The sequence below is a fragment of the Thunnus albacares genome, chromosome 1 (genome assembly GCF_914725855.1).
Source record: "Thunnus albacares chromosome 1, fThuAlb1.1, whole genome shotgun sequence".
NCBI classification, from domain to species: Eukaryota; Metazoa; Chordata; class Actinopteri; order Scombriformes; family Scombridae; genus Thunnus; species Thunnus albacares.
The window spans coordinates 17,891,289-17,903,923 of record NC_058106.1 but is presented as its reverse complement, the minus strand read 5'-3'; the positions used below and the strand labels follow the sequence as shown (position 1 = coordinate 17,903,923).

At 39.1% G+C, this 12,635-nt stretch overlaps 1 protein-coding gene across 1 annotated transcript in view; it reads right to left on the bottom strand.

The window, feature by feature from the left end:
* Positions 1-12,635, bottom strand: part of LOC122979583 (CUB and sushi domain-containing protein 1-like) — a 205,120-nt gene that overhangs the window by 168,783 nt on the left and 23,702 nt on the right. Inside the window, exon 5 of the mRNA XM_044347148.1 lies at positions 9,369-9,490. Within this exon, the coding sequence (XP_044203083.1) occupies positions 9,369-9,490 (122 nt within the window). The remainder of the gene's footprint in view (positions 1-9,368; positions 9,491-12,635) is intronic.

The following is a 12,635-nucleotide window of genomic DNA, read 5'->3' as shown; positions in this document are numbered from 1 at the left end:
CTGTTCTGTGTGTGAAAAGGCCTGAAGCATTCATTCATTGCTTTTCTTTACATGTTTATTGTTTTCAGGGTCTCAAAGGCCAGAATCTGTCCCAGTATCCACTGGCTAGAGGGCATAGAGCGACCCTAGACAGATGGCCAGGCAATCAGAGGGCTAACATACATATACAATCACTCATTAACAGTCTACCTGACCTGCATGTCTTTGGATCGTGTGAGGAAACTGGATCACCATGGGGAAAACTCACAACAATATAGGCAGAAAACGAAAACAACAGAAAGAGGGCTGGGGCTGCTAACTGAGCCCAGATGCTTCTTGCTTTGAGCCACTGTGCCTCCTCAAATGAACACCTATTTTATTGTTCTTGTTTTTTAAATTTACATTATGTTAATCACAGCTTTTTAAATATTTAGCACATTTGCCGTAAGAGGTGTAGTGTTACATGTTTTAATCAAGCATATTACCTAACTAATAACATAACATTTTGAGATTTACCTACTTTAAACTTATGACTGCACTAATCATAAATCCATAATAAGTAATTCACCACAGAAGTGTGTGAACTTCATTTGCTTCAGATAAAACCAGATGGAAAAAAGAGGTTAATAAATTAGAATCAAGCCTGTGATGTATGGTGTGGAAATCTAACCATACTGTAAGTGATTGACATCCATAACTGACAAGCAGTGCAACCAAACATGTTAGCACATTCAGTGGATGTCAGCTCAGTGGAAACAGGAAAAGAAAGAGGTGACAAAGAAAGACAAAAGAAAGATTGACTGAATTACTTCTTATCTGCCCATAAGCGACCGATTTCCTCACAGATGACGTATGTAACAAGGTCATTACAGTATACTATAATAAAAATGGCTTCATTACACAATAGAGGGTATAACATTTCTGGTGATTACTGTATCTTGGGCTGATATGTCAATGTTTTTTTTAACTTATTTATCCTACCTCAGTGTTGTTATATGCTCTGACAAGTGATTTTCTGTTTGGGATAAATAAAGTACCAGTCAATTCAAAAATAGACGGGCAAGGATGATAGCCCGTTGGCTATACCCTGCAAGTACCCAGATGTGCCATGTTTATGCGTTGCAGTCCTGCCCTGAGGTGACCTTTGCTTTAAGTGGTAAGAAAGCAAACAGCTGCTGTCTGGTAAATTAACTCCCCTGTCGAGGTGTTACAGCACCTTTGAGTGCTGTTGACCTGTTGGCTGGACAGTTTAGGAAAATAAACTGCGTACTATGTTTGAGCAACAGCTGTGTGACAGCTCTGTGGAAACGACAGTATAAACTGTTGGTGATACAGCAGAAAACTACCTGACAACAGTACACTGGTCATTCTTGTGACAATACAAGAATTTAGCATGCTTTATTCAAGATGCTTTATTCAAGAATGTTTTACAATAAGAAGAGCTCTAAAATAAAAGAGCTCTAAAATTATTAACAATAGAGGAGACAAAAACTAAAAAGTGTGACCTTGGGACATTCATGCATCACCATTAACAACCTCCTTTGGTAGAGAGAGAGATGTTAGGTGCGGGAATGAGAGCCAAAGACAGAGCTAATGCAGTGAATTACAGTAGGTCAGTCAGACTGCCAAATTACAGTCAAAAGCCAGAATAGCAGAAAGCCTTGAAATGAGATAATGTGCTAATTTGGCAGCTATAGGTGAATGTTTTTCCATTACTAAGGACACTGATGGTTATTTACTCTGCACTTTACTGATGCATTCTGCTCAGTCTATGTGATGAAGGTCCATACTGAGCTATGGTCTGTATGTTGTATCATTTTCAGTGTTTCAGAAATTGCACAGTATTTCACTGCAGCAGCAATGATACACAGTACTGACATTCCTCGGACTTCTGATTGATTCCAAACTTTCTTTCAAGGCTCAGGTGAAAAAGGTCTGTAACCTGGTCAAATTCAATCTTTCAAATTTCAGGTTCATTCGAGATTACACGTTTACAGAGGCAGCTAAGATGTATTTGCCTTTTATGGTCATTTCCCATATCACTAACTGTTTACCAACCTGGTGGCAGGCTAGCACCACTACTGTAAAACCATTACAGACTTTGTATAGATGAACACTTTAAATCCTTGACAAGAAATCAGTACATTTTCTTCATTGCCGAATGTTAAAAATATATAACTTGCTGAGTTGGGAGAACATGATTAAATATGTAGATGTATGTCTCATGTACAAGATTATATATGGCTTGGCTTCTCCCCTGCTCTGACAGTTTGTCAACATAAAAGGTGCAGCAAGAGGGGACTGCATTATCCCACTCAGAAAGAGTACTTTCAGTCAGTCTGCATTCTCTGTTAAAGCTGCACTAGAATGGAACTCCATCCCAATAATTATTAGAGAACTGGACACATACGGTTTATTTGGAGCTCATTTAAAGAAATGGTTAATTAGTATTCAGCTCTGTCAGCACTAAAACTCAATTGCACTTTACTGTCCTCAGCTGTCACCTGTCGCCAGTCCGCCCTCATGTACCTGCATGCATGTTTTATTGTGGTTTTGCTTTTATTTTGTCAGACTGATGTATTTTATATACTGTGCATACTCTTTATGTCTGTACTTCTGCTTTGCATGTTTCAGTCAGTGTCTAACAATGAAGCATAATGTGGTCTTATTTAGTCCATATTTCTATTAACATTAATATCCCTCATTTTATTGTTTTGCACGTCTTGTATTATGAGCCTCTGTGTTGCATGTTTTAAATAGTACCTAACAATGAAGTATAAGGGTGTCCTAAATGCTGTTTTTATTAACATTAATATTCTCTTTTCTTTTTATTACTGTTCTGCATGCTTATAGATGATCTCAATAACTTTGTAATTTCAATCTTATATTCTGTTTTTAGGGTGACTCTATAACATCTGTCCAGGGACTACAGATGAAAAATAGCCTCTTGGCTAAATCTGGCGCATTTGCCGCAATGTTTATTAATGTGCACTGTCCCTGTTAAATAAACCAACAAATAAATAAATACATACAGTTAATAACCCAGCTTTAGCTTACAATAACACTAGTGACACTTAGCAGTTCAAAGGACAAATTCAGGTTAATCCCATAAACATTACACTTAAACTTTGGTTTATTAGAGTTCAGGTTTAATTTAAGTATCTCAGTTCTGACTGTAATGATATCACTGTACTCACCAAAGTAATTGGTGAAATCTCGAAACACGGCATGGGCAGTCAGATGATCACACAGGTTGTGAGAAAACTGCCATGTTAGTCAAATTATTTGGAAGAAAAACAAAGGTGAACAGTAAAATTGTGACCCAAACTGTCTGTTGTAAACATCCATTACAGTTACAGACTGACCACCTGGTTTAACTTGGCCCACCATACAGAGTTTTCCTGTACAATAAGGGTTATCAGCAACATTAAAGGCGCACACCCTTTTTTTTTTTTTTACTTCTAAATAATTTGGACACTAATCTGGTAAAACTGTTGCTTTGTTTACAACTTGATCATCCATCTGCCTGGATTGTTGTCCTCTTGGACCTACAGTACCAGTCAAAAGTTTGGACACACCTTCCCATTCACTTGAATGATAAAATGTGTCCAAACTTCTGATTGATACTGTATTTTAAAGATATTGCTGCATTCCAAGATTTCAGCAATTACATTGGTGAGTGCGGTGTTATCATAACCGATAAAACCGATGGCCAGAGCAACAAAAATAAAATAATGAACCATAGTTTTCCTTAAACTTAAATATACTGACACCAAAAATAAGCTGAAAGACAAGAAATTGTACTTAACTGTCATGGAATTTACCTTTTTACACCCACTCCATTTTATGGCAATGCACTAAATATTGGGCATTACATCTTCAGCATGTAACAACTTGAGCAGTAATGCTGTCTTGTTTCAAAACAATGCTTTTATTGGTCTTCAATGGCCTCAATTTCTGTATTAAGTAAAAGTTAACATAATCTGATAGAATGTCACCGAATGTGTCTGCCAACACTGAAGTGATGATGATGATGATCCATGCATGAAAATGACATCCAATACCATAATACCACATACCCGCACGCACACACACTAATATGTATTCATCAGGAAGAAGACAGCGATGATTAGAGACCTAATGGGCATGTGTGACGACGCGTTTCAGGGTGTACGTGTGTGAGCAGTCAGGCATGGTTCAGACTTCCACAAAATAATTATCTGCTTGATACTGATGAATCAAATGACTGACACACACAAAGCACACACATACACGCACATTGTTGAGTCTGTCCTCCGATATGGACCCGAGTTTTTTCTCACTACTACCTGAAAGTTGACAGTTTACCCGACAACATATTTCTCACAACCTCTGGCAGTTAGCGATTAAGTTGGCAGACAGAAAACACACAGTCAACATTCATAAAATCAAACTCAACCAGATAACACAAATAATAACACAGACACACACGCACATGCACATATTGAAGCACACAGGCAGCATTTTGCCAACACGCTGTCAGACCATTACAAACTGTATTGATTGTGCTGCTTTTATTTAGAATTTAACAGAATGACAACAGACGCACAACCAGCCGGCATTGCTTATTGGCTATTTAAACCTTCACACCTAAACCTACACAAAGAAGGAACAAAGAGGAACGCATGCTTCGATAAAAACATTCGTCTCTGTCTCAATTTTGTATAACATGATATTGATGAAAGAAGTCATCTGGAATAATAGTCAGTCAGAAGCACAGCAAGGGAGAGAGGGAATAAAGAAGAGGGACAGGGCAGGAGTCTGAGATTGAATTGGAGAAATGTAGGGAGAGAAAAAAGAAAGGTCTACAGAAAGATGATTGTTATTCATCTTAATTCACGCTCATTTACTCTCTTTAAATGTCTTGTTCTCTCCCTAAGCCTCTCAGCACTTTCTCTCTAACTGACCACAGAAAGTATATAAACTTTTTTTTTTTTCTGGGTAACTTACATTTAGGATTCTAACTAGTGTGTTTAATCATCTGTCTCATTCCCTGTATACACAAATTAAATCCTGATTAAAGATCAATGTTCAAGCGGGAATATATATGTCTTCTACTTAAGGAAGATCGTAAACTCGCAAAGGAGGTTAAGAAAAAACAAGCCGAGGCCCTTCTGGCATAGTTTCCAGGCAGAAAGATTGCTGATAAAAAACAAACAAAGAACTAGCTGATCAGGCTCAGCAGATATCCCATTAATGGAGGCTCAGTTGAACTCGCTGAGATATAAATACCAATAAAGCATTATAGATATTTTTTTTTTTTTTTCATTCCATGTCTTTACCTTGCAAGACACTTGGATAGTTACGGGATGAAAATTACTTTCAATCTGTCCTCATTTACCCGAATGACAGTGTAACATGTACAGTACTGTGCAAAAGTTTTAGTCACTAAAAGTAGTAAGGATGCTTACAAAGAAAAGCTAGAAACTGTTTTTATTTATCAATTAACCTTATACTAAGTTCAGTTAACACAGGAAAGCTGAGAAGAAACGTTTGCCGTGCCTTATAATTTCCAGTCTATAATATGTTTCGATTATTATTTTAATGTATTGTAAGTTTTACAAAGTGTGTCACACAGTGCCCTGATGCCATAATACTGTGGATATGTCCTACTTAATTTTATTCCGTGTAGTTCATTTATATTCTATCCTATTGTATTTTATTCCAGTCTAGTCTATAACTGTCTTATCGTCCTGTTTGTCTCTGTCCTTGTCTCTCCCTTTGTGTATGTAGATAGTGACATTCTGCAAATGCCAGCAGCTGTAGTAGCTGATAATCTGTCATTATAGCACATTCTTAATGTGCTCTCAAACCTCAAGCATTCTTAACACACACACACACACGCACACACACACACGCACACACACACACACACACACATACACATACACACACACACACACGCACACGCACAGGCAATACACAGAATGGATAAAAGACATCTGTCATAAGCTAAGGCTAGATGAATCTATTATACTCTACTGTATTGTATTCTATTTTCAACCCCAAGCAACACATACACACACAATGCTGAACGACTTTTCATCTGTCACCTGACACTAAGCAAAATCACTAATAATATGCAGAACATTTGTCATGATAAAACTTCAAAATGCAGCCATGTCAATTAATCCATTTTAATTATTATTGAGATTCTTTGTAAGACATTAAAAATAAGAATGTCAACAATGGCTGCAAAGATGAAATCACTTCCGCAGGACTGTCTTACGATGCAGACCACTCTCCCCTGCCCGATACTGATTTGAAAAAATCTCCAAAGTGCAAACCTTTTTTATTCTCAAAATGCAAAGTCAGTATTTTTTCTCAACAACTCATTAAAGTCTCGTAGCTGCATGAACAAGATGAATCTTCACAGACATACAGACATACTGTGACACTTGTGAAAACTTTTTCATGGTTTGACAGAAGCTATTCTGCTCTTATGTTACCATTTTTCTCCATCAAGGTCAGAGAGACAGAGAGATGAGAAAAGCCAATTTCTCTCTCCTTTTCCCTCTTTCGTTTAATTTTTGTTCACCCTCTTCAATTTTATCTCACTATTTCTCCATCCTACTCCCTCAGAGGCTCAAAGAGTGAGTAGACTTCATGTATGTCCATCTTTAGAGAAAACTCCAGCGTCACATGTCAAGTACATGCTTGGACATTCAGTCTCTTTTCCCTTTTCTCTCTTTCTGGCACTCGCTTTTTAGATATGAAGTAGCCAGCTGAATATTCAACCCCATTTTGCTCGTCTATACTTTTCTTCTGTCTCTTTTTCTGTAGTCTTTCAGCGAGCTCAATGCCATTTTGTTCTCTTTTTGCTGTTCCCTCACCATCTTCAAACTTAACATTTTAGACAAATCAAAGTGAGAGAAGAGGATAGAAGGAGAGACTAAATGGGAAAAGAGTGGTGCAGAGAAGAGGAGATGAGATGAGGGAGACAGACAAGGAGAGGAGAGAAGAGTAGAGAATAAAGAACAGAGATGCTAGGAGAAAATGAGAGGCAAGCAGAGGGTAAGGGGGAGAGCAAAAGGAAAGAGTGGAGAGCAGAGAGTACAGGAGCAGAGAAAGGGGAGAAGAAATGAAGACAGGATATGTGACGAGACATGAAGAGAAGATAATACCACAAAAGAAACTGTAGATAGAGAAACTTGAGCTGTTGTACCGCAGGTATATGAATTATTCATGTCTATACAACAATGACTCAACAACAAAGTTGCCTTCACAAAATTGGAGACGTGTGGTGACCATGAGCTTAGCAATGGAGAACAAAAAGGAAACAAACAACGGGCCTTGCTGTGTTATGCCATTTTTTTTCTGCCTTTTTTGTCACTCTACTTATTCTCCCATATTCTTTTAACCTGTGATTACCACAGGTAGGTTCTCATTCATAGCATTCGTTTTGTGTCTCACATGGAAAACACTGCTGCATTCTGCCAGCAAGGATTGGCTGGAACAACGGCCATATTCGTAAGGCGGTGTGAAAACGCCAGTCCTCCCATTCATTTGAATGGGGGTAGTGTGTTTCAGCTGCGGGCGCTTTGGCTGCAGCGGTACCACACCGGCCTGTAGCCGGAAAGTTGAGCCAGGGTCAACTTTTTGAGGAACGCAACCCGACTTCACTGCCACTGAAGGCTGCAGTGGTCAATCACTGCCGGAGATCAGACTGATCAGAGCTGTAAAACCCTGTCATGAAGGTGTACAAAGACGTTACTAGGAGGAGGGGAGGACATCTCTCTTTGTTTGATAACGTTAAAAGTACAGTCAGACATCGCTGTCGGCTTCCCGACTCATTTAAAAAAAAAAAAAGAGCAGCTGTGGTCAAGCGAGCTGGAGAGTGAATGAAGAGAGGGACCACTGGTAGTGAGAAAGCCACTGAATCAGATCAATAAAACGTTATTTTCTGATTGTTTCACAGTGGTTATATTCTAGAGCACAAATAAACACGCCCACACCTCCACTCAACCCTGCGGCGGTGTGCCGCACCGACTGATTTGGTCTGACTACAGCCTAAGCCCATCAATGTCAGCGAGGCTGGAGACTCTTCCCATAAGAATTGGGCTGACACTACACTAACAGTCATTCAAAAACCTTTTCTCTCTACAAGCAGAATTCATATCTCATACTCTCATATCAACTCTTATCTCTCGACTCAATTGTTTCTCCGGGACCTAACTTCCGTCCACTGACTCGAGAGCAAAACTCACTGTTGACTGGGCGCTTTGTTCTCAGTCTGTACAGTCTTTCAGGAGAACTGCTCTTAATAGCTTGTCACCAAACAATAGTTTGAGCAGCTGATTGTAGAGAGTAGTGATACTCTTAATAACTAACCAAATCAAGTAGCAACACTCAGGAAGCAATACCCCCTCGAGTAGCAATACTTCCTCAAGCTAACATTAGCTGCTTCCCCTGGCTTTCCATGAGAGTAGCAATACTCCCGCTGTGTTAGCTAGCCACCTGGAGATCGCCACCACTGAGGTCTACACTAAAGCAGATGAAAAAACACAGGTCTGAGCCTGCCCTGTGATAATAAATTATTAAGCTGTTATGTGGTTTGCCCTGTGCATTGGGCTGAAGCATGCCCAAGCCACCCCTGAGTCTTCAGAGAAGTGCACACACTGTAGCCGGTTCTCCCTTGCTGAGTGGCTCATCAGACAAATTTGCCCTGTGTGACTGAAATCAGCGTGTTTCTTCCGGTAAGGTATGAAATACGATGCAGGAAGTCCAGTTTGAGTTACAAATCCGTGAATTGAAAGGCTTCTCAGATGCCAAAACACTACACATTGGTTTATCATACTCAAACAAAATTTTACATGCATGCATGTATGTGATTGGCAAATGCAGCACATTGATGATGCTGCATTGTGGCATAAGTTGAGCCAGGTTCAACTTTTTTGAGAAACGTCGCCGCAGTTTTTTGCTAGAGCCCCCTGCGCTGGCACCTCCACTGCACGGTCGGACTGCCTCCAGGGCTGTGTTTTCTGAATGCAGCCTTAGGATTTCCTCACTGCTTGAGAAAGGAGCCATAAGAATTACCCCTTCAAGATATTTCCTGGTTCCAAAGAACGCAAAGTGCAAGCAACTTTAGACACCCGTGCTCTAAACTAGCATTTCAGGAAATGCGAATGCTAAGTGGACAACATAAACTGGTCAATATTCTACATATGAAGTAAATAGTCTAAAAGGTCATGCTCTTGCGTGTTAAGATAACTACACTATAAAATATAATGTGATATAAGCATATTGCAAGTATAGAAAGTCTATTTTCCCTGTGTCAGATTATAACATTTATTTTGATTAAAAAGCCTGCTGAAATAAAGGGAGGAATAATATAATGAAAGTGAGCTCACCTTCATAGAGTCCATTGCAGTGATGACCCACACACAGTGTGCATTGTTCTCATATTGAACAGGGTAGTTAGGAGAAGTTATGACCCCTCTGGGCCCCCTTAGGTTACTGCCACAGGTACGAGCTACATAGAAAGAAAGGAAAAGAGAGAGATAGGGTGACACAGAGTTTTAAAAAAAGATTTATAGGGTAATCAAAATTATGCTCACAGATTGCAAATTGCTTCTTACCTAGAAAAGAAAAAAGATAGAAAGAGGGAGTGGTAGTGAAAGGAAAAGGTAAGTTATCTTCAGTACAACCAAAACTGAGACTGGGCACTGAATTTGGGCATTTTTGCAGACTTGCATATAATTGTCAAAGTGGCATATTTTTGGGGGAACACATTCAAAAGGATGAATGCAAATGTTAGTTGTAATGTAGTAGTTAGTAGTAATTCCTTTCAAATGATAAGAGTATCTTCCACTAGCACCGGCTGCTGATGAGATTTTGTGTGTGTGTGCCAAAGTGCCAAAACCATGTATTATACCATGTATCAAGACCATGCACAGTATGTCTGTGCTAAATTAAATGGCATCCCATTCAATAACTGGGTATTTTATTCCGTACTGAAGTGTTGGACAAACAGACCATCTGGCTGACTACTGCTAGCGTGGCTACAAAAAATATATGTTCAAGGTAAAGATGAGGATTCTTTAAAAGCATTTGCCCCAAAACTCTCCCCCTCTGCTGAGGATACTTCCAGTACCTTTGCTCCTGAAGAGCCTGCAGATCCCAGTTATCAACTGCATTTTTCATAATATTCTTCCTAGTGCTCTATTTTATCCATATTGATTTTGTCCTGTGTGATACTCAAAGTAATATTTCTTGCCTTCATTACCTCATAAAGTTGCCCATGTGTTATTGCCTTAAAGGGATATTTGGTATAAAAAAAAAAGTATTGTGTCAAAAATCCCCTTAAAAACCTTCTCTCAAGCATAATGTTAAAGGGCTTACTTGACATTTCCAGTCAGTTATAGTCAACAAGCACTGTCACACTCCTGAGAAAGTTTTACCTGGTCGTACTCAGTATTTGCACTTTATCCATCATAATGAGTTAGCTGGAGGCGATCACTGCCATTAGAGGGAAGAAAGCCAATGACAGGAGCAAAAGCATATGAGACAGGAGAGGATATGACAAAAATATAAGAATAATGCAGGATGATGGAAAGGGTGAGAAGCAAGTACAAGGGCAGAAATATTAAAGTAAAGAAGTTTCCAAATACAGACAGGTTGAGAGACAACGTGGAGAGAAAAGAGGGAGAGCTGTTAAAAAGACATGGAGAGAGAGAGTAGATAGGGTGAAAGATAATTATGTGAAAAAAGGAAGAGAAAAGAAAGTGAAGGAGGAAGGGCAACAGGGAGGACAGAGACACAGAAAAATACCACGAGAGAGAAAGGGAGCGAGAGGAGGACCTCAGATGACTGATCTGCCTGTTAATTAGAAAAGAGAGCTGAAACACACTGTGATACACACAGAGACACACACACTCACACACACACACACACACACACACACACACACACACACACACATAAACACAGACACACTGAAACACAGACACACTGAAACACATTCATGGCCATTCATTCCGGGGACCAGCTTCTAATTAACAGTAAAGTCTCAGTGGAGAATGAGAAAGGCTCATGGGTTTGAATCCCAGGAGAGTGATAACACCAGATACACACAGTACACCAGAGCTACAGTATAGTCATTTTTAACCTTTGCCTGTCTACTCGTTTGACTGTATCAGGCCATCTATCTTCTTTTCTCTCTTTCTCTATATATATAACCACTATCTAATTACATAGAAAAAATATCACAAGACATAAGCCACTGATTTACCTTGAAAGTACATTTCCCAGCTGCCGCCATGTTGTGAAAGTGTTTTTTTTTTTATACTGAATGTTCATTTAATAGGAGAATGCAGAGAAAACACTAGTTAACCTCCTGATATTTTTCATTAAAACGTGCCTTTCAGTAGTTTCAAAGTTAGAAAAACATTTTGTTCCACAGTTTAAGAATATCACAACTTTCTGTATCTGCATATTTTAATAGTTCATTGAAGGAATATGAAATGTAATGCATATTGAGTGAAATACTCAAATCAAACACCCAATGGCTGTCTTGCTGCACAGTTCAGATGGATATATTCTACTGTAGATGTCTTGTGCATTATTTTATACGTATTTTTCCTAGTTTTGCTTAGCATATGCGGCATCTTTGGAAGCTTATTTATTTCCAATATAATTAAAAGGAATGCTGGGTTTAAACAATGCTCGTCATCACATGTTTATCAGGATCAGTTGACAGTGTAATAATGTGACTGTACATGTAATTTACAAACTCAATTTAGTGTTAGATTACTCTTAAAGTACCACTGTTTTTGCTTTTACAGTAAATGTGTGTTTGGGCTGAAAATTCAAGAGGCTAGAAAGCTCCATGAACACCAAAGTCTCTCCCTCCACCTCTACTGTCTCTTCCTGACAAGAGTGGCCAGTATCATGAAGACAGGCAGGTTCCTGCAGTCACAGACAGACATATAGACACAGAACAGGCACATGCGCACACACACACACACACACACACACACACACACACACACACACACACACACACACACATCCTATAATATGATGTGACAGGGACCCTACAGTATGTGTCTGAGCACAGGGACTGGCTGTCCATCAAACATACACAGAGCTCAAGGCAAATACTGCTGCAGCTATGTTGTGTGTGACATTGTCCCTTGGACAGTTGTTGCCAATATGCGTGTGTGTGTGTGTGTGTGTGTGCGTGTGTGTGTGTGTGTTCGCTGTAGGGTATGTATGCTAGCTGTCTGCCTTTTCATTGTGGAGCAATAAACCCAACATGGTACTGTCAGTAAACATGTGGGCAGTGAGAGCCCCTGCATCGTTGCTCTGCCACTCACACAGTTATTTATTTAGTCAGTTAGAAAGTAAATCATGATTTTAACACATCAACAAACAACAAAATGTAAATCACAGTGATATTATTTATCATGTTTAATGGATACTATACATTTAGAGCATCTGCATTAGAAAATAACAGCAAAATAGCATGAGCACCTCCAGCTTCAAAAACTGATATAATTTGTCTCTGACAAAAATTTAATATCTAATTCTTCATAACTGTACAAATTTCATTACATTAGATGGCTCAGGTGCACATCATATTGTGTCTGACCCCTAAATAAATAAAAGCAAAAAAA